Source organism: Schistocerca gregaria, chromosome 1 (genome assembly GCF_023897955.1).
Source record: "Schistocerca gregaria isolate iqSchGreg1 chromosome 1, iqSchGreg1.2, whole genome shotgun sequence".
NCBI lineage: Eukaryota > Metazoa > Arthropoda > Insecta > Orthoptera > Acrididae > Schistocerca > Schistocerca gregaria.
In genome coordinates this window covers 789,579,711-789,606,536 of record NC_064920.1, presented here as the reverse complement: position 1 = coordinate 789,606,536, position 26,826 = coordinate 789,579,711, and the positions used below count along the sequence as shown (strand labels likewise).

Genomic DNA, 26,826 nt, shown 5'->3' with positions numbered 1-26,826 from the left:
AATGTCAGTATTGATGGGCCCAGGCAAAGCATAGGGTTAGAGTTGTGCAGTCATCAAGGGTACACAAGTGGGCCTTCGGCTCCCAAAGCCCATAATGGTGATGTTTCATTGAATGGTATGCACACTGGCACTTGTTGATGGCTCAGTATTGAAGTCTGCAGCAATTTGCAGAAGGTTTGCACTTCTATCAAATTGAACAATTCTCTTCAGTTGTCATTGGTCCTATTATTGCAGGATATTTTTCCATCCACATCAATGTCAGAGGTTTGATATTTTGCTTGATTTCTGATATTCACAGTGCTCTCATGAAATGGTTGCATGGGAAAATCCCCATTTCATCACTACCTCAGAGATGCTTTGTCCCATCGCTTATGCACTGACTATAATACCATGTTCATAGTCACTTAAAACTTGATAACTTGCTATTGTGGCAGCAGTAACCAATCTAACAATTGTGCCAGACACTTTATAAGGCATTGCCAACCATAGTGCCCTCTTCTCCCTGTTTACATTTCTCATATTTGAATGTGCATGCATTTACCAGTTTCTTTACTGCTTCAGTGGATGAACAGAGGAGGAATTGTCAGAGTCAAAAACATTAGAGCAAATATAAAATTGTAATTACTGCAGTTCATGGGTAACTGGGAAATTTTACTAAAAATTATGATACCTTGTTGAGGGCTGTGGACCTATCCAATAACAAATTATTTCAATGTAAATCTCACTTCCCTAAGGCAGCTTTGAAATTGATGTATTTCTATAGTGTATTATGTATCAGTGTGAATGGTTACAGTATGTCTCACAGTGGAGGCAGGATTCAACTGATACTGACGCACAATGTATTAAACATGAAAAGTAACAGCTGCTTTCACAAAAGTATGGTTGGCAACCATTTCTTAACATGGACTATAAGTACATATGGAAGAGTAAACGTAAATTTTGAACTCTTTAAAACAGGTTCATAACTTGATAAAATGTTAAAATCTGTCATATGACTACCTCTGACTGATAGATTTTGTTGACAATACTTTTACACTTTTTGGTATGATCTGTATGGAGATGGAACTGTACAATGAATCTGGATTTTGATTTCCCTTTGGAGAAATTTTTCTTCATAATTCTCTCATCATTTTTATTCCTGATAAGTTTACCAACAAAATAAATGACATTATTGTCATAACACTTGAATAATACAGAATTATCACATAACAAGTCTTTTCTCTGCTCTGCTTCCTGGTTTTGAGCGCTGTCATGTCTAAGGAACTTAAAGAAGTACACATTTCATCTTCTTCCTCATTAAGCAGTCCTCTGGTGTTTTTTATTTATTTTCTTTTTCAAACTTTTTCTGTATTGAATGTTTTTCAAAAGTTCCTTTAAATGTGGTATCTGTTCAGTTGTAGCTTATCCCCTTTTTTCCATCATATATTTAGTGACACTGTCAGTTTGTACATGAAAGAGCTTGTATTCTGTTGTAATCTGTTTCTGAATGTAATAGTCACAGCTATCATTTCCAAGGCAAATTAATATGGTTCATCAGCCTTTAACTTAACAGGGTAACATGTCACACTTTGCAGCTTGAAGTTTTATTGATTTTTTTAAGTTTACAAGAAATAAGTAAAATGTTATGCTTATTTCACAGTACAGTATAGTTCTTAAGTCTACAACCACCTCAGCAATAATAAGAGTTACAACACATGTCCTATGTTATAAGAAATACATATTATATTATCATAAAAATTCACTCTTATTTTTCTCAAAGTACATATTTGTTCTTATATAAGAAAGATAAATCTAATTAGCTTCTGTATTCCTGAGAGGAAAATGTGACAACTGATACTCATAAATAGGATAACCAAAAATATAATAGTAGTATGTGAAGGTATAGTGTTTAGTTACTGTTCATATCATAGTATACACTTTACAGTTATCTATTAAAAAATTGAAGATTAACTGTTACTATGTATAAGTGCCGACTTGCAAACCCAGAACACCAATAATCTGAAAGTTTATAGGGGCAGTGGCTTTTGAATTTCTAGTGATTCCAGTTTTATATCAAATGTCTGTGGATGGTTTGTTTAGAGTAGGCCTATACTGGCATCAGAATAATGGACACCACAATGTTGTCTAGACAGGTTTATGTAAACAAATTATAAATTACTTTTATACTTTGTAAAACAATTACTAACAAAGAGATAGAGGGGCTGGCCAGTACTTACCTCAGCTCAGTACAGCCGATAGAAACACAAAACAAAAAAACAACCGAAAATTTAAGCTCCTAGCTTTCGGAATAAATGTTCCTTCATCAGGGAGGAGAGAGGGGAAAGAAAGGGAAGAAGGGAAAGTGGATTTAGTTACTCACAACCCAGGTTATGAAGCAACAGGGAAAGGAAAACAGGGAAGGTAGCAAGGATGGAGGCATGGTTGGACAACCATAAGTACTGGCCAGCCCCTCTATCTCTTTGTTAGTAATTGTTTCACATCTTTATATGAGATTTTCCATTAATTAGTTTTATACTTTGTATGTGGTCATATGTAGTCCACATGAAAATTTGTTTTATTACTTTATTGTTATTATTAATATTATGAAGCAAGTTTTCTGACTGTTAAAGCCCAATGGGTATTAAGAAAACAACAGTCTAGCTAATGGATGATTAATGCAAGAACAAATCAATATAGGAAGTTTTTCTCACATCTGAAAAGATAAACTGCAGAGGATAGTGACCCATTAATAATTTGGTTTACTGATGTGAGACACAATGTTGTTGTTTTTATCTGACTGTTATTACAAATTCTATATTAACTCAACAGTAAAAATTATGTTTCAGCTATTACCATTTCAATGTACATGTATGTAATGATATAGAGACAAAAGAAAGGGAAATTTTAACTGCAATGTATGATGGCATGACTTCAAAAATCAGATTTCACTTAAAACTCTGTTGTTACTATCCTTTAACTCTTACCTGTCATATAAAAAGCTGTTGAGTCCTGATCTCAGAGTATTTTCACTGAGTGTATAATTTAGCAGTCGAACCAACCACATGCCTAAAAAAATTGAAAAAGTATATATTAAATCAAAGTCAGGCTCACTAATATACTGAATTGCACAAATTTTGGTGTGTATTGATATACACATTCTATGAACAATGCATTATCCCTTAGCTTCCCTGGTCATTTTTTTCACACACTAGATCCCAAGTTTGGTTTCACAGACCACTATTTTTCAATTGACATAAAAATTGCATTCAGCAATGTCAGTGCAGCAGTTCATCTTGTTCTGTATAATGTTACATTAATACTGCACACAAAATTTGCATTAAAATAAAGTTTAAAGTTTATTTTCATTCCAAATTTTACTTTTTGTTATGCTTTGATTGTTTAGTATATGTGTAATAATAAAAACATAATAAATTCCCATACAACATTTAAAAATAAAAATTACAGTACTACTTTTTTGGTTTTTAAGTTTCTGTTTCAGAAGTTTTGTTTGCACACTCTGCAAATTTTTGTAGAGTATTCAAGACAAAGTGGCTTCTTGCAACAGTGGCAAACATAAGAAGTCATCCTCTTCCTTTTTGGGTCACAGGTGGAGCATGGTTAGCGTTTTTATTATAATTTTTTTTCCCCAGTCAGTCTATGACGATTTCTGCTCTTGGTTCTGCGACATCCAAATCATGATGAATGGTTGCACAAAGACCACAATGTATGTGAGAGTTGTTGAGTTATTCTTCCATTTGTGGCTGCAGCAATGTGTTTGCAACCTTCTTCAAAAAATTAAAGCTGGTTATTTGAGTAGTGTCTTTGTAGGAGTTGTGGAGGACAAAGGCATTCACCCCACTAACATACAACATGCTGAAAAATAATTCCATTGGCCATCATTGAGAATGTTGTGCAGTTGAATACTTGGCAACCTTCTCATTTAGAGCATCGACGCCACCTTTAGTGTGATTATAGTATTTCTGGTTTACCTGTATTACCACCTTTACATTCATCATGGCACATAGACAATATTAGAATCACTACCCTTATCTTTTTCAGCATAAATGAAACTAGAGTTCGATCATGCATGAATGCATACACTGCAGAACCAACTTTCTTGCTCCTCATCAGTAAGATTTCTTCTGATATTTCTCTTTTATTTTATTTTGTTTTATTTATTTACTTTTTTTGGTGTTTACATGTGTGTTATTGCTCTTTATTTGAATCATGTTGCTAACTGTATTGAGCTAAACCAGTTGTCTGCAGTAATATTGTGGTTAGTCTGGTCAGTTGGTTTAGGTAATCTAATCACAACCTCAGTTGTTTTATTGAACTTGTTTTCTACTGAACTTAGATTTTGTCCATTTCAATCCCTTCCCTTGTAAATATATGCATTAAACAGATAACCAATGCAAGCATCACTAAGGCAAATGACTTTTCAGTAAGGCTCAGGAATTTCAAGCCATACGTGAATGATTTTTTCAGAATGTAGATCTTGAATCTGCATTTGCCATAAATGATACCAGCACTTGATTAATACATGTGTGTTCTACATTATTGTACAACATTTGACAGTTGTTAATAAATTTTGCAAAAAATTCTGACCTTGGAGCCAAAGGAACATTTTGCTTGCGTTCAAAACGGTTTGCAGGGTCATTGAATCTGAAGCATGTTGGGGAGACAACAAATTGGTTTTTGGATATAACACATCTAAATATGTCACAGCCAGTACCATCTGTGGCATAAAATGATTTGTAATCTTCTCAGATGGATTTAAAGATATATGAATACAATAGTAACCGAAAAATGCATTTGGCTCACATAAATGAGCTCCAAACCAACCATTTGGATTATTTTCCAGCTTTTCTTTGTTTATCTTTACTTAAGTCCATTTCAATATGATACTCAAATTATTATCAGTCATAATCAAATTCCAAACAGTAAGAGGACCTGGATTATCAACTACTTGAGCAGGTGGTCATACAGTCAGCAAATGAATGATGACGTGCTGCTGAACATGAGATTACTTGAGAATAGGCTTCGATTGCCAGTGATATTTGTTTTGACAAAATATATTTTTAGTTGAATATTTAACTGAAAATTCAATCTCTACACTCTCATCCTCATCATTCTGATCACCTCTTTCATTCAAGAAATTTGCAGGTGGCAAAAGAAATTCATCTTCGTTTGCACACTGCTCTGTTTCTCAGTTATGTTTACTTTCAATTTTGTGGTGACTCTGTGATCCAACATCACTTCCTAAACTGTCCTCAAACCATTTTAAAACAGTACCGTTGAAGTTAGGGTCTGTAACAAGAACAGTAGATGAAGACTTGGCTACTGACTCCATACTGCAAAGCCCCAGGTGTGGTCTCAGATACTGCTAGCATAAAAGGAGCAGTAATAGTACCACTCCACATCACATTTAAATGGCTACTAGCTAATGACAAAGGAAATCATGGCAGCTTTCAGAAAGATTGTAATCACCTACCCTATCTGTATCCACTACCAACAGAGTAACAATAAATACTGGTGCTCTGTGAGACTGCACCTGGGATATTAAGGGCGAAATGACACTAAAATTCTTTTTGTGTTCTGAGTGTTTATCACTGAATCAAATGGAGAGAAAAGAGAAAAATATTCAGATTTAAAAACAATGTGGAAATGATCCACAATACTTACAACATTCAGATGTTCAGTGCAAAGTTTCTCTGTCGTTTCATTACAGCAAGGACACTATTAATTACTTTAGTGGCAGCAACAACTAGCTGATGACAAATTAGACCTCAGATTTCAAGAGATGGCAATTTTAATGTTTTGGAGCAAGTGTGTGTTTTTCCAAGAAAAATAACATGTGCCTCACTGAGCTCTTTACTCAGGATAAGAAGAGTCGTAACTTCATGGATTGCACTGAAGAAAGATTTTAATTAACAGTTCAATTTAGAGATGAGTACAACAGTATTCCAAAATCTGTCCTGAATAAAAGAGATACAGGTAGAGTCTCTTCAAGAATAATTACAAGTAAAAATATATCTAGTTGATGTGATAGTAAAGAACACTTGGTACTCCACTACAAAAACGAGATCAGGTGGTAAAAAATAATTTTAAAGTCATTCCTGAAAATAAGTGACAAAAGCTACAGCAACAGAAATTTCAAAAACTCGTGTGACAAAAAACATAAATGTTAAAGTAACACAAGCACCAGGGTCATAGTCTGGGACCCAAGCAGGAAATGTTTAAAGTGCAGTGTCTGCAACCATACATCAAGTGATTTGAACCACAGGAGCAAAGGTAAGAGATGACTAATTTGTTATGAATCTGCCTCTATCTCAGCTGAATCCATAGAGCAAATGTATTAAAATTTAAGGATAATGATTAGTGTAAACACTGTTACAAAGAGCACTAATAGCTGTAAGTTTAAATATGTCTGACCAAGTAACCAAAAAGTGAAGTTAATACACAGTGAGATGGAATCATTCCACATGATATTACTCTACTCCACACAAACAACTAAGATTTTTCTCTTTTGCCCAAGTGTATTTGTACCTATAACATATATGTAGCTTGCACTCAGAATTGCTAAATTCATATTCAAGCAATACTTTATATAATTTCATTATTTGAGTCATACTATTCAACCCAATGATTCAACAGCATTGTTAGTTACTACTGAATTCTTGTTAATTAAGAGAAAATAGTAATAAAAGTCTTTATAACAGCATGCCAAATGAAAATTAGTGTGAGTTAATCAACACTTATGAGAAAATTGACATGATTCATTATAAAGTCCTCATTACATTCCAGTTTCAGTTTTTTGAAAACTGATTGACTGGAAAGATATTTGTAATTAAAGTTCAAGCACACTTAAATTCACTTGTATCAAATTCAGCACAAGGTAGTCAACTGGTTAACATCTTCACATTAGTATTACTGCAAGTTGGGTGCTAGAATTCAACTACTGAACAGTTATGCATAGTTGTAAAAAGTTCATAGTTGGCAATCACCAAGTTAACATATCTTTGCCAAATATCTATATAAACTTATTTGATTGTTATACATATGGACTGTGGATCCAATTTGCACCTAATTTGTATGTTTGTACACTTGCTGTATGGAATGTTTTGGGTCTGAAGAACTGTGATCTGTGGAAGATTGATTCTTACTAAAGTCTTTGCCACTAATAATAAACATATTAGTACACTTACAAAAGAGCTAAATGACTGTAATAGCCAACTTATTTTAGTATGACAAGACATTTATGAGGTGTTAAATACTCTGAATTGCTGAAGACAGAGGTGATTTCAGTAGAATTTGTGACAATATTTGTTTTGTAATAGGGATATTTAACAATACTGTCAATATTCATGATATTAAAAATGAGAGAAACATTTACATTCTTTCATGATATACTTTTGAAATCAGACATGGAAGTTGGAATAATTTTCTTGGCAAAGCTAAAAGTTTTAATAGACAAATACAGAGTTAATATTAGGAAATTAGAATTTGATGTTCATACATATATACCTGTATAATCATCTTTCAGAAAGGTAGTTTTCATTGGACAAAAGCGTGCAGTAATAATATTATTCAGTAATTTCCCAGATTCTGTAGGTGCTATGTTCTTGAATAACAGTATAAGTAAAACATACTTTCTTTTGTGTTATTTGTAACACATATGTCCTAGCAAAAGCTTGAAAGATAGTGCAAATGCTATTCCCTGTTGCGTGTCTCTGTTCTCCGTGCATCAGTCCACTATAAGTGAATCGGTGTGTTTCCTTTATTTTATCTACAGAAGATAGAAAATACCATCAATTTTTCATCCAGTTTCACTTTTGCCAGTGTTGTTATTGTGGTCTCCAGTCCTGAGACTGGTTTGATGCAGCTCTCCATGCTACTCTATCCTGTGCAAGCTTCTTCATCTCCCAGTACCTACTGCAACCTACATCCTTCTGAATCTTCATGGTGTATTCATCTCTTGGTCTCCCTCTATGATTTTTACCCTCCACACTGCCCTCCAATCCTAAACTGGTGATCCCGTGATGCCTCAGAACATGTCCTACCAATCGATCCCTTCTTCTAGTCGAGTTGTGCCACAAACTTCTCTTCTCCCCAATCCTATTCAATATGTCCTCATTAGTTATGTGATCTACCCATCTTATCTTCAGCATTCTTCTGTAGCACCACATTTCGAAAGCTTCTATTCTCTTCTTGTCCAAACTATTTATCGTCCATGTTTCACTTCCATACAAATACTTTCAGAAATGACTTCCTGACACTTAAATCTATACTCAGTGTTAACAAATTTCTCTTTTCAGAAACGCTTTCCTTGCCATTGCCAGTCTACATTTTATATCCTCTCTACTTCGACCATCCTCAGTTATTTTGCTCCCCAAATAGCAAAACTCCATTACTATTTTAAGCGTCTCATTTCCTAAGCTAATACCCTCAGCATCTCTCAACTTAATTTGACTACATTCAATTATCCTATCAGCAAACCTCCAGGTTTTTATTTCTTCCCCATGGATGTTAATACCTACTGTGAATTTTTCTTTTGTTTTCTTCACTGCTTGCTCAATATACAGATTGAATAACATTGGGGAGAGGCTACAACCCTGCCTCACTCCCTTCCCAACTACTGCTTCCCTTTCATGCCTCTCAACTCTAATAACTGCCATCTGGTTTCTGTACAAATTGTAAATAGCTTTTTGTTTCCTGTATTTTACCCCTGCCTACTTCAGAATCTGAAAGAGAATATTCCAGTCAACATTGTGAAAAGCTTTTTCTAAGTCTTGCCAGTCGATGCCAGCATTCTCAAAAAATTGAGAAAAAGTAATGTACAGTCAGCTTCTTTACCATCTTACTACAAGTAATATGTTGTCAAAGTCACAGTTTGGATTTCTAAAGGGTTCTGATATTGAAGAGGCTATTTACATAAACACTGAAAATCTTTAGACAGTGAATGGCAAACTACCGGTATATTTCCTGATTGAGATTTTCACTCATCAGTGGAGTGTGTGCTGATATGAAACTTTCTGGCAGATTAGAATTGTGTGCTTAACAGAGACTTGAACTCAGGACCTTTGCCTTTCCCAGGCAAGTGCTCTGCTCTCTGAGCTACCCAAGCACAATTCACAACCTGTCCTCAAAGCCTCACTTCCACCAGTACCTCATCTTCTACCTTCCAAACTTAACAGAAGCTCTCCTGTGAACCTTGCAGATCTAACACTCCTGGAGGAAAGGATATTGCGGAGCCATGGCTTAGCCACAGCCTGAAGGATGTTTCCAGAATGAGATTTTCAGTCTGCAGTGGAGTGTGTGCTGATATGAAACTTCCTGGCAGGTTAAAACCGTGTGCTGGAGCGAGACTCAAACAGGGGACCTCTGCCTTTTGCAGGAAAGTGCTCTACATTCTGGCAGAAGTGAAGCTGTGAGGATGGGTCATGGAGTCGTGCTTGGGTATCTCAGATGATAGAGCACTTGCCCACGAAAGACAAAGGTTCCACGTTCGAGTCACGGACTGGCACAGAGTTTTAATCTGTCAGGAAGTTTCATACTGTCTGTGATCTGTCAAAGACATTTGGCTGTGCAAATTACAGTATTTTTTTAAGTAAATTATAATATTAAATTGTAAGAAGTAAGAAGAAGAAGCTGACAGTGTCAAATTGTTGAGATTAGAACTAGATAATAAATGCAAATGGATGGAACATACCACAAAACTGCTGATGGATATACAAAAATTTTTAATTTACAACACAGATGTTGTCTGAAATGGGTGATAAAAAAATAAATAAGCTAGCCTACTCTGCTCAATTTCATTGCATTACGCCACAAGGGACAGTTTTTTGAAGTAACTCATCAAGGTAATATTTTCTGAATCCAAATATGTATAATATGAATTCTTAGTGGTGTGAGCACAAGAACGTCTTGCACAGGCTTGTTCAAGGAACTTGGGATGCAAACTACTACATACCAAAACATTTATATCTTAATGAAATTTTTCATAAATAATACATCTCTCCTTCAAACAACCAGCACACTTCTTCATTCACTGCTAGAAATAAGAAATATCTTCACAAAGACTTAAAGTCCCTTAATTGGACCATAAAGGTGTCCATTAGTCAGGAACATACATTTTCAATAACTCCCCAGCAACCGTAAAATGCTGTACCCTGCTACTAGTGGTTGTGAGTGCGAGTGTGCCAAGTATCGTGTTGCCACATGTGTGTGCTAGAACAGGCAGCCAAATATACCTGTGCAAGAAGGCAGCTGGAAGCCACCTGAGAGAGGCACACACATGGAGTGGTCTCCGTCATACCACCTACCAGCAACTCAGGCATATGTATGAACAGAGCAGTGCTGACTGACTCACTCATGTTCTTCCAATTGGACCGTTAACATCAGTTGTTCTATATCTTGTTATGTGTGGATTCAAGGGAGCCTTCTTTCCATTATTGTTCAGAGGTTTTTGAACAATGTCATATTTGTGTTATTTGGATCAGCTTCATGTATTATTTGGTTGCTACATGACTGGCACTGAGTTTGGAAGTATTTCTGAGTATGCAATCTTTAAGTGTAGTTACATAAAGCTAGTCATTATGAATGCTGTTCTATCAGCCCTACTGAATAGCTTACTTTGGCAGTGACCATTGTGTCAGCTACCATTCCAGGGTAACATTCCACGAGTCCATCCACCCAATTTTCCTTCATATGATGATTCAGCTGAGGATTGGGAAGCTTATGAAAAAAGACACAGACAGCAGTTTTTGGTTTTCGGTGTGACAAACTCGAATTCTTGAAAAGTCTTCCTCTCATGGATTCCACCTAAAATGTATCAATTGCTGTGTCTACTTGTGCATTCACAAGAACTAGCACCTCTAACTTTTGATCACATGTGCAATTTATTTTCCAACTAATATCACAAATGAATGCACGTCTTAGCAGAGCGAGTTGAATTCTACCGATACTGCAAGAAACCAAACTAGTCATACAGGGCCTTGGAAACTAAACTTCACAGTCTTCGCATTAGTGTCAGTTCATTACTGATGCCCATAATGACTCTTATGCAGACTCTATGGTGTATGGTGCAATTATCTGTTTAGCTCCAGGCAAGGAAGTGTGCCAGAAGGCACAGAAAGCTTATGAAAAAAAAACACAGACATCATTTTTTGGTTTTTGGTGTGACAAACTTGAATTCATGAAAAGTCACCTTCCTCTCATGGATTCCACCTAAAATTTATCAATTAATGTGTCAACTTGCCCATTTACAAGAACCAGCACCTCATTGACCAACTACCATCGCAAACAAATACATGTCATAGCAGTGAGGCAGAATGACTCATGCATATGTTCAAGTTCCAAATGAAAAAGTTTGTTGCAGATTCTTTGTTGGACAAAGCCCTTCTCTATTTTCTGAGCACCTATTGTTTCACACCTATGGGGGAATGGAGCCCAGCTTCATGGCAGACAGTCCCACATGCTCTTCCAACTTCTGACGCCTGTGCCACACATGCTGCAGTTAAGTTCAACCAGCCACTTTGTGCAGGGATCATTGGTGTGAGAGTGGGTATGGCCACTCTTGTCTGCTGCTGGGGGTGCCACTTTTGTGACATCCATCAAGACTGCCTACAATAAATCAGACCTTAAGGCAGATATCGATAGTTAACAATATGGTATCAATCGTAGGGCAAACAAACCAGCATACTTGTGTTTCTGTTACGTGTGTGTAACATTGTATATGTGATGTTCAAGAGAAGTGAAAGCATTTATTACCAGCTATTATTTATGCTATATGCTGTGAATGTTGTCACAAGTGCTACGTCAGTATTTATTTTCTAGATTCTCTTGTAAGTTTGGCATAATTTATAGTGTAAACTGTTCTTGCAATGGGTCGTAGCTGTTGTGTACCAGGATGTAAATCCAATTATGGCAAAACATACGATACCTCAACATTTAAGGTTCCCAAAGAAACAGCATTGAGGAACAGATGGATTAAACTAATTCATAGAGATAATTTTAAAGTGAACAATAAAACTGCGGTATGCATTAAGCATTTTGAACCTAAGTTTGTGGTTAGGGAAGACATTTTTCCGGTGGAAAATAGTGAACCCATAAGTGTGACACGAAAAATACCAACACTAACAAATGATGCAATTCCAACTATCTTTCCTAATCAACCTTCTTATCACACAGTACCAGTTACTAAGAAAAGGAAGAATTCTGAAGATTGTGTTCAGCAGCTACTGGAACGTGGTGAATGTAGTTTCAGTAATTTGTGCATAAATGACAATATACCTGACTTTCAGCATTTTAAACGCAAAATGCAGAAAAGGAATGTTTACCCATTTACACTGTTAGTACAGATTGACTACATGTTTTTCATTAAATTAAAGGATGATTCAGTCAGTGATGTGCCATTAGTTTCAGTGTGCTTCCAGATATCAAGTTCCTTGGAAGTAAAAGTGTTTCACAAAAATGTGTGACTGCCTACAGAAACCTTGAAATGGATATTACAGTCTGGGGAGGAAGAGAACTCGAAATGTGACAAATGGACGAAATTTGACAATTGGGTGAGCAACCTAAATGGTTTCTCAGATAGTTCATTGATACCATTGACAAGATTATAACTTTAGTCAATGCTCTCAAACAAGCACTGATTTTGATGATGAAATAGCCCCTAAAATAGAATTTGTTTTGGAGAAATTACAACTTGCAATAACAAAGTGAAGTAGATATTCTCCTGAGCTTTTGATATTGGCAGCAACCATTTGCTTTTCATTTCCTGGTGCCTGCCATCACTTGAGAAAAACAAATGTGTTAACATTACCTCATCCTGTCTATTTAAGGCAGTTTCTTTGCAAAATGGATCCAAATAAACCTTGTATTGGTCCATACCGATAGATGTTTTGAGGAAAGAAAATAAATTTTTTCAGGAAAATGACAAGGTAATTTCAGTGATGCTAGATGAAGTTTATGTTAACTCAAAATTTTCTTATAAGGCAGAAAAGATACTTGGTGTTGCTGAGAATACTTCAGATACTACAACAGCAGGTACAATGGAGGTTTTCATGGCATCATCTTTACATTTAGATTATAAAGAAGTAATAGCTCTGTTTCCTGTAAAAAATGTTAGTTCTGATACACTACTGAAAAGGACAGTTGATGTATTAAAGTTAGTGTATGAGCTTGGATATGATGCAATATGCCTAGTAACAGATGACCATAGCACTAATAGGAAAATGTATCAGCTTATGTGCGGTAGCACTTTACAGTTGTGTATTACAAATCCAATCACTGCATCCAGATTTCTCTTTCTTCTGTTTGATAGTGTTCACTTGCTTAAATGTAGCAGAAATAACTGGTTGAATGAAAAAAAAAGAATCATTCATAATGCCAAATATTGAGGATCCATTTGCTTTCATCAATGTCTTTCTACACAGTGATGAAGGGAATGCTGCATGTGAATTTTCAGATTTGAGGAACCTGTCTCGTTCTGAGAAAAATAAACTGTTGAATCTTGCCCCAAAGCTAGTGAGAAAGGCAATATACCCAACTTCTATTGAGAGACAGAATGTTACCCTTGCTCTCAGTGTTTTTGATTCTAAAAATGTGGCAGCACTAGAAATTTTGAAAAGTCAGGGGATTGAGATTTCTGATGGCACTATACAGTTTTTAAAATTAATCATTAAATGGTGGACATTTTCTAATGTGCAGTGTCCCATGAAAGGCAAAAACACATCAGATGATAATGCTAGCCCAATCACTGGACCTACTGACTCCAAACTTATGTTCCTCGAAAATTTGAAAACAAATGTTGACATCTGGCATGAATTGCTTACTCATGGAAAACTAACTAATGAAACATATACTGCTTTTTCTCCCACACTTCCAACAACAGTCCAGTTATGTAGACTTATTTTTAACACTTACAACTGGCCCTACATTCTTACAGCAAAATTACACACTGATGCTTTAGAAGCAAGATTTGGAGCTTATAGAAGGCTAAGTGGCTGCACATATAATGCTTCAGTTGAGCAAATCTTGGAATCTGAGAGGAAACTCAAAGTAATAAGTTTGTTTAAGCTCATATCTACTAAACATGGCGAATTTGCTTTAAATGATTTTGCAGCGAAAGTACATTACAGCATGAAACACCGAATGTATGAAAATTTATATAAATTAGAACCTGCTCTGCAGGAACTAGCAAACATTCCCATGATGGATGAAGATTTGAAGAAACCAAAGAACTCCTTCCCTATTTCAACCAACTGAATCTTGGGGGATTAAAGCATCCTTCTTCTATAATGATTTCCTTGTGTTGTAATATATATAAACTTTTTCAAGTTCTCATTAGCAGCACATATGAATCAGAATTTCTCAAACATGAAAATCAAAGAGATGCAGTACTTGCCTTAGGAACTGAATTGTGTGAAAATGCCATTAGTAACCTCAGTGATGTGTGCAAATGCAGCATTCCTTTAAAGACAATAATCAAGAAAAGTATTAAAGTGCTTTCAAATATTTTCTTAATAATTATCAAAACTCTTAAACGAAAAGTGTGTTTCAAAGGAAATTGCTCAAACATTAGTAAAACAAAAAAGAGGAACTCATGAAGACATTGCAGCAAAAATCACAAAATGCCAAGTGCCCAAGCTGAGCAGCAAATAAATCCAACAGGTACTCAAAATCAAACCACTTCTAGCATATTACATAATGAAAACAAAGATTCCAAGACTTACCAAGCGGGAAACGCCAGCAGACAGGCACATGAACAAAACACACAAACACATACACAGAATTACGAGCTTTCGCAACTGTGTATGTGCGGATGGATATGTGTGTGTGTGTGTGTGTGTGTGTGTGTGTGTGTGTGTGTGTGTGTGTGTGTGTGTGTGCGAGTGTACACCTGTCCTTTTTTTCCCCCTAAGGGAAGTCTTTCCGCTCCCGGGATTGGAATGACTCCTTACCCTCTCCCTTAAAACCCACATCCTTTCATTTTTCCCTCTCCTTCCCTCTTTCCTGACGAAGCAACTGCCAGTTGCGAAAGCTCGTAATTCTGTGTGTGTGTTTGTGTGTTTTGTTCATGTGCCTGTCTGCCGGCGCTTTCCCGCTTGGTAAGTCTTGGAATCTTTGTTTTTAATATATTTTTCCCATGTGGAAGTTTCTTTCTATTTTATTTATATTACATAATGACAGTGACTAGAATTAACTGCATGTTGTTTAATACAATTTTGAGCTTTAGTTGCACCCTTCACTTATTATTGCTATGTAGCATCTGTTTTGCAAATTATTATTAGTGTCCAAATATGCCATTTGTCTGTGTTGTGTAGTAGTTGTTTGGATTTGATTTTGGGTTGCATCTCCAAATTTTACTTCGTCATAGTACTTATTAGTAATTTGTGACTTTAGTACAACTTTTTATATAAGTTTGAATATAGAAAAATACATAACAATATGACATTTCTTATGCAATTTAGAATCTATTTTCCATTCATGAAGTTCGTAAATAATTTGTATTACGGTGCCACTGAAATACTTGGCCTAAGACTGCCGCCTTCTTGGTTTCTGTGTCGTGGTCTGATATATTTTAGGTGGTCTTGCAGCCACATGGCTGATGGTGTGCCACTTTGATCAGCTGCACTCCCATTCACAGTTGGAAGCTACCAGATATTTGGATATGGTACTGATGAATCTGGGGCCAGCACACCGCTCTCCCAGTTGTTATTGGATTTTTCGACCTTGGAACCATTACTTCTCAATCAAACAGCTCCTCAGTTGGTATCCTGAGACAAATTGCACCCTGGTGGTACCAGGAATTGAACCTGATTCCCCTGCATAGCAGTCAGACTCACTGGCCACAGAGCTACAGAGGTGGACCAATAATCATACACATCTCAGTGTATTTTACAGTTTGTTATTATCTTTCAAATGAAAATATTTTTCAGATTTTTTGACTTACTCCACATCCCTGAAGATAAGTTCACTTCGAAATGACATGTAGGTTTAGTGGAAAAGACTACTATATATTATTTATCTATCAGACTAACTCCTTCATCAGATGACACAACAAGACTCACACACATTCACACTAGCACAATTGACATACACAAAGCTCCTGCCATCTCCGGGTGCTGAGGCCCAACTACAACTGTCATATTTGGGTGCTGAGACCCAATTGGAACTCTACCTGAGGTTAGCTCACCATCACAGTTGGGTCTCAGCAGCCAGAAATGACAGTGGTTATGTGCATGTGTGAGCCGTGTTTGTGTCAGTCAGTGTGAGTTCTGTTGTATATGTCTGGGAAAATGGCTTAGTCCAATAGTTGGAAAATGTGTGGCAGTCTTTCTCATTGGCCTATCTGCCTCTCAATGCCTCCTCTATGCAGTGAGTAGCAATCTACACTTTTTATATTGTTGTTATCCCATCCCATATCTTCCACTGTTTGATGTCACCATATGCATACCTATTTTGTGACATGTTGTACATCCTATGAGATCTCTTCATTATGAACCTATGGAACACAAAGGACATCTAATCTAATCTATATTATAAAATTAAATGAACACTAACAATAAAATGAAATATATAAAAATTGAATGCTGTTTGTTGGTAAGTGCATCAATTGAGAAAGGTTGGACCAATTTGGCTAATTTAAAAAAAAAGAAAAAAATAGTGTGAATAAGATTTTTAGGGAAAGTAAATTTGAAAACATAGCCTAGAAAATTTAAAAATTTTGTAAAATGGGGAAGTGCTTTTTTCAATGGGATTTTTGTATGAATACAAAACCATAACTCATGGATTGAATGATGGATATGTGTAACTCCATTTTTTTTCATTATGACCCTGGAAAAGTTTTTGGGAAAAGATATTTGGGACAGTTACAAAGGAAAGTCAGAAAAAGTGGACAAACTGCAAAAATCATAATTTTTATATCCACTCTTGATCGTAACTGATGACAGGAATGACATAGCCTAATTAGTTAATCCTTTTTTGTTTTGATTGTTATGCTCCCAGGATGGAAATAATCAACTGAATGCTGTCCACTGAAAAAAAAAAAAAATTGGAAGATGTTAAGAAATATCTAGAAAAATACATTCCAGACTTAATTAAAATAAAATTTCATTTGTTTTTACTTTTGTGTTGTTTTGCAAACTATCCAACAAATGTAGTTATTTTATTTCTATTTAAATTCCAATTTATTTTACTCCTATGCGCAGACATGTCAGTTGACGTTGATTATCAAGTTGTGAATCAAGCCAATTCGTTACATAATGATGAAAAATTGATTCAGTTCTTTATTTTTAGTTGAACTGTGATTCTGTTGTAATTTTGCTGCAGTTTTCCATGAAATGAATTAAGTTTTGTCATTTTATCTCAAACAAATTTACAGATTTACTTATGAAATACTGTGAGCTTTGAAGTGACAAACAAATACACAGTAACAACAAAGCATCCATTTTCAATTGAACTGTGATTTTTTCCATCACACATCATGTAGTGATTGGCCACAATTGAACTGAACTGACACAATTTAATCACACTGCAATTCCAACAATAAGATGGAGCAATTTAGGTCACACAACTTGCAATACTATAAACGAAAGAAATTTTTGATCCAGTTGAGCTGTAGAGCAACACGAAGAGTGAAATTAAATTGAATGGAACTGATTATTACTGATGCATTCAGCATGGATACAGGAAGAAGGGGAAAATGAAAAAGTAACATCATTGGTCAGTAGAAACCAATTGAATCACAATGCATTTCGACAATGATGAAAGAAGAAAAAAAATCTGGCACTGGACAAATACTCATCAAGCTATATTCTGTTACAAACTGACAACTGACTGCAGTGCAGACCAATCCATTGCTACTTAATCAATGATTGTTGTGTGCACACATTGTAAGGCATTCAGATACAGAAAAGAAACCCCTGGATTGTGTTATACAAGGGACAAAGGCAAACTGGAACCATTAGCCAACTACTGAAGCTATAGCGCTCAGTAGTTTCTGAAACAGTAACAGATTTCACACGTTACCTGATTCAAATCCAGAAACAAAATTGATGCAACAAATATGGCTTGGGGCAATCTCATGCCCACTTTTAAGTTAACTGCAACACAATCACTTTTCACACTATCTGTCTTCATTAAATAAGGCAAATTTTGGAACAAAACTTTGTGTTTTGAAGTTGGTCACATTCCAGGTACAATTTTGGAACAAAACTACATGGTTTAAAGTTGATCAATTTACAGGTACATTACACATTTCCAGCATTTCAGTGTTGTAATGTGAATAGAATTCATGTTGCATGTAAAATTTACCATTGGCATACTTCTGAATTCCTCAAATTGAATATTCATGGCCATAATCATCAATAGATGCAACAATCACTCAAAAATACATTTTTTCTCAGTTTTATTTTTTCACTCATTTTCAACAATTTTCACAAATTCCCAAAACAATCTCAAATAAATTTATTGGAATTTGAACAGAATAATAACTGGCACGTCATCTGTGGTAATCTTATATTAACAAGTAAGGAAAGTTTTGGCAGAATTAAATACTTTAGGAGTAAAGGAGACCACATACCAAATAGCAAGAGTATTGAGTTGTCAACTATCTTTTGGAATAAATCCAACACATCTGTGCCCCTAGATTGTGCTGGACACACAATGCCTGGATTACATTTCAGTAAGTGTACAAGGCTGGATATGGGAGAGAGAGGTAGGAGGCAGTAAAAGGGGTTAGGGGTGGGTAGCTAAAGGCCTGGAGGGGGGGGGGGGGGGCAACCTCTTTACTGGCTAGGAATGTGGAGGGACATGGGTAGGTGCAGGGTTTAATCAAGTTATACACAGGTAACAGAGTTGGCAGGTATGATTTGTCATTAATGTAACACGGGAACATGGATTGGGAGAGGGTTACAGGACAGTGGAAGACGACATTGTTGGGTAGAGGATGTGGAGACAGTGGGTTAATGGAGACTGAGATCAGGTGGGTTAATGAACCAAAGAATGTGTTGCAAGGATAACTCCCATCTGGGTAGTACAGAAAAGCTGGTGATGAAGGGGAAGACCCAGATGGCTCAGGTTGAGAAACAGTGAGTAAACTTGAGCATTTTGTGCTCAGCTATTTGTCATGTCACTGGGTGGTCAACTTTGTTCTCAACCACAGTTTGGTCATGACCATTCTTTCTGGTGGACAGCTAGCTGGTTGTCAAACTGGCATAAAAAGCTGCACAGTGATTGCAGCAGTGTTGGTATATGTCATTGCTGCTTTCACAGGTTTCTCTGCCTCTGATGGGATGGGGTAAACATATGACAGGACTGGAATAGGCAGTGCTGGGTGTGTGGATTGGCAAGCCTTATACCTGGGTCTTCCAAATGGTTATGATCTCTGTGGCAGAGATTTGGTAGTAGGAGTGGCTTAATGAATGACCAATGTTGTGTAGATTGGATGGGCTATGGAATTCCACTTTGGGATGGGTGGCAAGGATGTTGGATAGGACATCCCTCATTTCCAAGCCTAATGATAGATCATCAAAGTGTTGGTGAAAGATATAGTTCAGTCATGATAATGTGTGATGAGGGGGTACTCATATGTAGCTGATTGTTATTGGTGATGGGGAGATTAGAGGGTGTGTGAGGATATGGCAAAGGAAATCTGTTTGTGGACTAGTTTTGAAGAAGGGTAGGGGGTAGTGGCACCCTTTTCCAAAAAATATGTTTACAATAACTTAATCATGATGCACATGGTTCCCAATGGATTTAGACATCAAGCCATTAAAGTGTAGGAACTGCTGTGGATAATGGGTTCCATATGTATGGAGCTGTGGCTGGAGCAATCAGAGAGGAAGTGGTCAATGTCCAGAAAGGTGGCACATTGGCTTGAGGAGCATCAGGTGAACCAGGTAAAAGAGAAGGTGTTGAGATTGTGGAGGAATGAGGAAGGTGTCTTGGTGTGATTCCAAATCATGACAGTATTGTCAGGTGTGATGTTGAGAGGAGATAAACATTAAGGGGAAAGCATAAGTCATTTCTAAGGGACAATTACAATAATTATTAACTAAAAACACACACACACACACATGCACACTGTATCTGTTTGTGTGTCTAAAGCCCATGTATGTACTAATAATGTATTACTGGATCTAAATGCTCCAATAAATGTTTGGAAAAAATTATCATTATTACTATTAGGTAAAGAATTTCTTGGTGGTAGCATAGTTTCCAAGACAGAGCATTACTATTGAAAGTACACAGCTATTTATACAGTATTTGTCAGAAAGCCATAAAATATGAATTTCTATGTCTACACTCTGCAAACCCCTGTGAAATCCATGGAAGATGATCCAGCCCATTGTACCAGTTATTACTGCTTTTCCTCACTCCATATTTACTGGAGTACAGGAACAATGGCCATTTAAATGCACCTGTGCATGTTGTAATTAATGTAATTTTGTCCACACGATCCCTATGGAAGTGATACGTGGGGGGTTATACATATAACAGTACGCATATAAATCTATATTCTGCAAACCACCATGAGGTACGTGGCAGAGGACATGCCCCATTGTACCAGTTATTTGGATTTCTTGTTGTTCAATTCATGTACAGAGTGTGGGAAGAATGATTGGATGCCTCTGTGCATGCAGTAATTACTTACCTTGACAATCCCTATGTGAGTGACATGTAGGTGGCTGTACTATATTTACTAGAGTTATCATTTAAAGCCAGTTCTTGAAACTTTGTTAATACTCTCTTGGGATAGTTTACATCTCTCTTCAAGAGTTTTCCAGTTCAGTTCCTACAGTATCACTGAGATGGTCTCCCATGGATTAAATAGACCTGTGACCATTCATGCTGCTCTTCACTGCATACATTCAACACGCCCTGTTAGCTAGAACTGGTTGCATGACTGATTTTTAAGCAATCTCCTTTGTAGATTGATTGCACTTCTCCAGTATTCTAGCAATAAACCAAAGCCTACCACCTGCTTTACCTACAACAGAACATATGTGAGCATTCCATTTCATATCCCTACTAAGTGTTACACCCAGCTATTTGTATGAGTTGGTCAATTCCAACATCAATATTATAGTCATAGGATACAATGTTTTTTCATTTTGTCAAGTGCTAAATTTTTCAATTCTGAACATTTAAAGCGAGTTGCAAATTGCTGTACCACTTTGAAATCATATCCAGACCTGACTGAATATTTATGCAGCTTCTTTCTGATATTACTTCATCACTGATGACTGCATCATCTGAAAAAAGCCTGATCTTACTATTAATATTGTCTGCAAGGTCTATAATATACAACATGAACATCAAGGACCCAACAGACTTCCCTGAGGTACACATGCTGTTATACCACATGTCTGTTCTGTCCTGATGGGAAACTGAAGTTTCCCATGCATTAAAATAACATTAGATGTAAACTAAAATAGAATATTGGTCTCTAATTCATGTAATAATGGTAATAGTGACACTTCTTACCAACTATATTGTCATAAGGAGTGTTGTAATTTGTCACACTGATAGATGTTGTTGTCATGGTGTAAATTGTTCCCCAGTTAAACACATCACCAATCTGTGAAAAAAAAAGATGGCAGTATGTTAGAAATAGGGACTACAATCAATTTGAATATTACAGCTAAATAACAAGGAGCTAGTAGGTATATAGCCAGTGCTCTTAAAAAAGTGCCTTTCATTACATTAAAAAGATACTTATGTGAAAAATATTTTCATGCCCTCACAGCATCACAAATATTCTCACAAGTAAGAGGTTCTGATGTTCTCAGAAGGCAGGTCATAAACCTTTTTATGATGGTTGTCTGTAAATTAAGCTCTCCAATGTTTTTTTTTTCACATAGTACACAAAATTTTATTGCGAAACCAATTAAAATTTCTGAAAGGATGGCCTTTTAGCCATTTTTCAGTGTAATCCCCATCACACCGATACATTTTTTGAGACACTCCAGAAGCTTTTTCATACCCACATCATACTAGTCTCCCACCAACTCATGCAGGAAGGAATGAACAGCTGCCTTCACCAATGGGAATTATAATCTGTTGTCAGAACATATTCAGTGCTTGATGACACTCTCAGTCTCTAATATTAGTGTGTACCAACACTTAAATTACTAATACGTTCAAGTGGTCTTTTATCATTGTCCCTGTATATGCGAAAGCCTCTAAGGATGTGAATGAGATTATCAGAAATATTTGTGTGTGATAGTGGCATCTGTATCCTGTTGAGAGAGTTCTCTATGACCCATCTGCTCACATACATATTGCTGCTGTGTACCAAGGCATTAGTAAGTGATCTGATGTACTACAGTCCACGTACTTACTGTTACAACCTGGACTAGCACAGGGTAACACTTATCACCTGAATGTCATTAATATATATGATATGCAAACAACTTTGTGTTCAGGGAAACCACAGCTGTGAATGAATATCTTGTGGAATGAAAACACAAACAGTTGTATGTAATATCCTTAATTTGAAACCACAACTGGTGTCATAGCTTAAATCCATATCTTCCGCTGGGAATATAAATTGCATCATATGAGGCCCAAATATGCTGTAAATAGAAGGGCCAGTAATTATAATCCTTCAAATGAGTGTACAGTCAACTGTAAATAGGCTGAATGGTGTTATACCTCAAAACTGAACCAAAACCTAAATTCAGGAAGATCTCATCTGGCCTATTTGCAATTTCACTGTATGCTCACTTGAGAGATTACTGTTATTTGGACAGTGAATGTTGGGTCTTCTATCCATCCTTAAATTTGGGTTTCATATGACATAAGTTACAAGATGAATAATGTAGGAAAAGACAGATTGCTACTCACTGTAAAGAAGATACGTCAAGTTGCAGATATGCACAATTAAAAGACACTCTGTCTGCAACTTGACGTGTCTTCTTCATGGTAAATAGCAATTGGTCTCTTCTAACATTGTTGATATTCCTGCCTGGAGTTTCCATTGTTTAATTACCAAGATGATTTAGACACAATTTATAGTTTGTGTAATGAATGGCAACTGGGTGAAAAAGTAGAAACATGTAATTTAATGAGGATGAGTAGGAAAAATAAATACATAACATTCAGATACAGCATTAGGAGTGTCTTGCTTGATCCAGTCATGTCATTTCAATATTTGGATACAACAATACAAAGCAAAATGAAATGGAATGGGCATGTGAGGATTAATGCAAGGGAGATGAATGGTTGGCTATGGTTTATTTGGAGAATTTTAGAAAAATATTGTTCATCTGTAAAGGAGACTGCATATAGGTAGCTATTCTTGAGTACTGCTTGAATGTTTAGGATCTGAACCAGATCAGATTAAAGAAAGAATTGAAGCAATTCAGAGGCAACAGATTTGTCACCAGTAGGTTCAAACAGCACGCCAGTATTAAGGAGATGATTTGAGAAGTCAAATGGAAATCCATGATGGGAATGTGATATTCTTTTTAAGGAATACTGCTGAGAAAATTTAGAAAACTTTCATTTGATGCTGGCTGCAGAATGTTTCCACTGCCTGAACATACACTTCGCATAAGGATAATTAAGATAAGATACATGAAATTAGGACTCATACAGATGCATATAGACAGTCATAATTTTTCTGTTACTCTATCTGTGAGAGGAACAGGCAAGGAAGTGGTTAGTGGTGATGCAGGGTACCCTCTGTCATGCACTGTAGGTAGCTTGCATAGTATGTATGTAGATGTAGGTGTAGATGTAGAATTTACATTCCCAGAAGAATATGTGGCTTTAACCTACAAAACCTGAGGTGGTTCCAAATTAATGATCTTATATACAACCATTTTCAGTCTGCTGTCCATAAGAAAAACATACCTGATATATGTGGCAGTATTAGAATTTTATTTCTCTTGAAACTGATTCACATGAAATATGGCATTTTGCATTTTGGGAGATGTAACACCCAAAATATCTGAATTAATGCTAATATAAGCTTAAAAAAGAACTTAACATTTTGTCCTGTGACATCATAGTCATATGCCACCAAAAAATGTGTCATTTGATGAATTGAAAAGAAAAAAAGAAAAGAAACACTTTAAAACCTTACTTGAAAACTGTGTCTAATACAATTATTCATCAATGTTTTGTGTGTATTTTTGTATGTGTGTGATTACAGAACCAGACTGCACTTTCAAATTAAATAACCTGCGGCAAATATTTGTGAACAACAGTTTAAGAAACTATTACAAAAGTGAATAATGTAAATGGTAACATTCACGTTTGATGTTTATACAAGGAATGATGTTAACCAAAAGACCATTCAACAGAGATCAAGTACATGAAGGCAAATAATGTAGATAGAATAAACAATTCAGATCTTCTGTTGAGAAACTATTACAGTGTTATAAGAAAATTGGAAGATCTTTTGGCCTCTAAGAACTGCTTGACCCTCATTTTGCAATTTATGGGAAGTTTTGGATAACAGATAACACACTTTCATTTGAGGTCCTTCCACCTAACCATTTGGGTCACAAAAGGCATAGTTCTGTGAGTTGTTTGAACACTAAATTTCAGCATTGTTTAGTTAATGGAAGCAAGTTACATAATCGAGTCACTTTTTTTTCAGGACTTTTACTCATAAGAAATTACACTGTTCTAAAATTATATGTGGACTGAGCATTTTTAACATCTCTCAGCTTAGAAAGTAATGGAATTCTAATGTTGGATACTGGTATGTAGCTAGTTATCCGAATATCCTTCTGAAACCTGTCACCGCAATTACCAATAACACTGTGGCAATCTGTTCGTCCATTCAGACAAGGAAGTACAAAGCTCCAAAGACCTTTTGTAAACTACTGACAGCTATCATTTCTAAAATTGTTTTTTGGGCCAACTATCAATATCTCTTTTTTTAAATTTTATTGTCGCTGGAACTATTCTGTTTATTGGTATACAGCAAAATATCTGAGTCTTTGTTCTGAAGGATGGTACCTTTAGGGAAACATTTTCTGTTTTCAGACATTAATGGTCACTCAAGAGTTTCCTTTTGGCTGAGCAATTCCTCTGTAATCTTGATACAAAGCTAATGAAAGTTCTGTGAAATATTGCATGCCATATTATCACAATTGACATTTTTAGAAGTGCTGTGGTCTTCAGTGCACTAAATGTTGATAATTGTAAGAAACTGGAGGGACAAACAATTTAGGAAATCTATTAAAACAGTAGACAATGAACATAAATTTAAATGGAATTAACATTCTGAGAACTGAGAATGAGGAACTGTATTTTTGAAATACCCATGAACATATGCAGTTTTTTATGATATTGCAATTTTACATACCTCTGTATCTTTAAGTGTCTCAAGGAATCCAACAGTTGACACATACTGGGTAAGACTGTTCCCAAAGGATGTCTCATACCAGAAATGTGGTGTGGTTAGATGAACCAGCCACTGATCAGCCATATTGAACAAACAATGAAGTGGCCAATAACCATCATTGTAGTTCTGTTCACTGAAAAATAATTTTAGTTAATTCATAAAATTCTTTCTACAGCTATCATTAAGTAAGATGAAAGAAATTTGTTGTTATTAATTGTTTTTGCAGTTTCTATCATGTAAAGATTATTTCAGTTAAAGATTACATAATGAAAATAGAAAGGAAGGTTGGTTTTAATTTAATGGGCAGTCATCAATGAAGTCGTCGGAGATGGAGTAGAATCAATGAGTTTGTGATAAAATTTCACTTGTTAAATATAAATATTTTATCTAATATTTTTTATTTCAAGTTTTGTTCAATTTGAATTCATCATTACTATGAGTAACCTTACTTGAGAATAGGTCATGAAACACTTTTGATGAAGTCTATTAGAGAAAACGTTCCTGGCATGGTCACTGGAATATATATGCTTGTCATGTGACTGGAATGTTGCAGATCTGCTACAGGGCTTTTGCATGATACTGCAGAAAAGGATGTGCAGGACACATACTATCAGAACATTTGGTAGATTGTAAGTGTTTAATGCCCAGTACAATCCATCTCTAAGATAGTGCAGCAAATGAAAAGCTCACTCCTGCACAATTAATGGTGTGCCATGACTACCTTCATTTGGGGAAAAATTACTGCAATCAGAGTAATCTGCCAAATCAACATTTTCATGACAGTGGTGCCTGTCAATAATCATGGATTGCAACAGTACAGCAAATCACTCACCATTTCAGTACGGGATGTCAGCTGATGAGCAGCCATACCTAGTATATGTTGCAGAAGCCTCCACCCCACATGTGTACCTCTGGTCATAGGATGTGGAGGTTAACACTTGTTGTGCAAGAACACTGCAATTGGAAGCTCAATGCATGGAAATGATTGCTTGAACTGATAAGACGTAGTGTCCATTGATATATGTAAGTGGTGCAGCATGTAAAGCATGTGAGGTGATGGATTCTGCTAACTGACAGAGTAGATGGTTGAGATATTTGTTTGTGAGATATGGTGAGGGGCGAAGGGGGGGGGGGGGGAAGGGGGGAGGGGAGATATTTATCTAGTGACCCTGATACATCAGCAATTGACTAGCATTGGCTGGTGATGCAAAAACCTCTGGACTAATAATGCATATTGGTTCATTATTCTGCTGCACCTTGCAGATTATCTGTAGCTTCAAAAAGAAAATGCATCCACCATCTCTCCCAAATTGTACCACAATAGTTTAAGAATCTCCTTATGGACATAAGGATTCTTGATGCTCCATTCATCTCTTTCTCTGAGATAAATCACACCGTGCAAATCTGGGTCTCCACCGAGTGTTAGAAGTGTGCTTTGCACCAAGCTCTTCCAATATTCAGACATATATGGTGGCATT

The 26,826-nt window shown here is 36.1% G+C and overlaps 1 protein-coding gene across 2 annotated transcripts in view; it reads right to left on the bottom strand.

Moving 5' to 3' along the window:
- Positions 1–26,826, bottom strand: part of LOC126269625 (aminopeptidase Ey-like) — a 216,498-nt gene that overhangs the window by 90,864 nt on the left and 98,808 nt on the right. For both annotated transcript variants that reach the window (XM_049974006.1, XM_049974007.1), the window contains exons 8-10: positions 25,310–25,481; positions 21,472–21,565; positions 2,964–3,045 (exon numbers count right to left, since the gene is read on the bottom strand). In XM_049974006.1, coding sequence (XP_049829963.1) covers positions 2,964–3,045; positions 21,472–21,565; positions 25,310–25,481 — 348 coding nt within the window. The remainder of the gene's footprint in view (positions 1–2,963; positions 3,046–21,471; positions 21,566–25,309; positions 25,482–26,826) is intronic.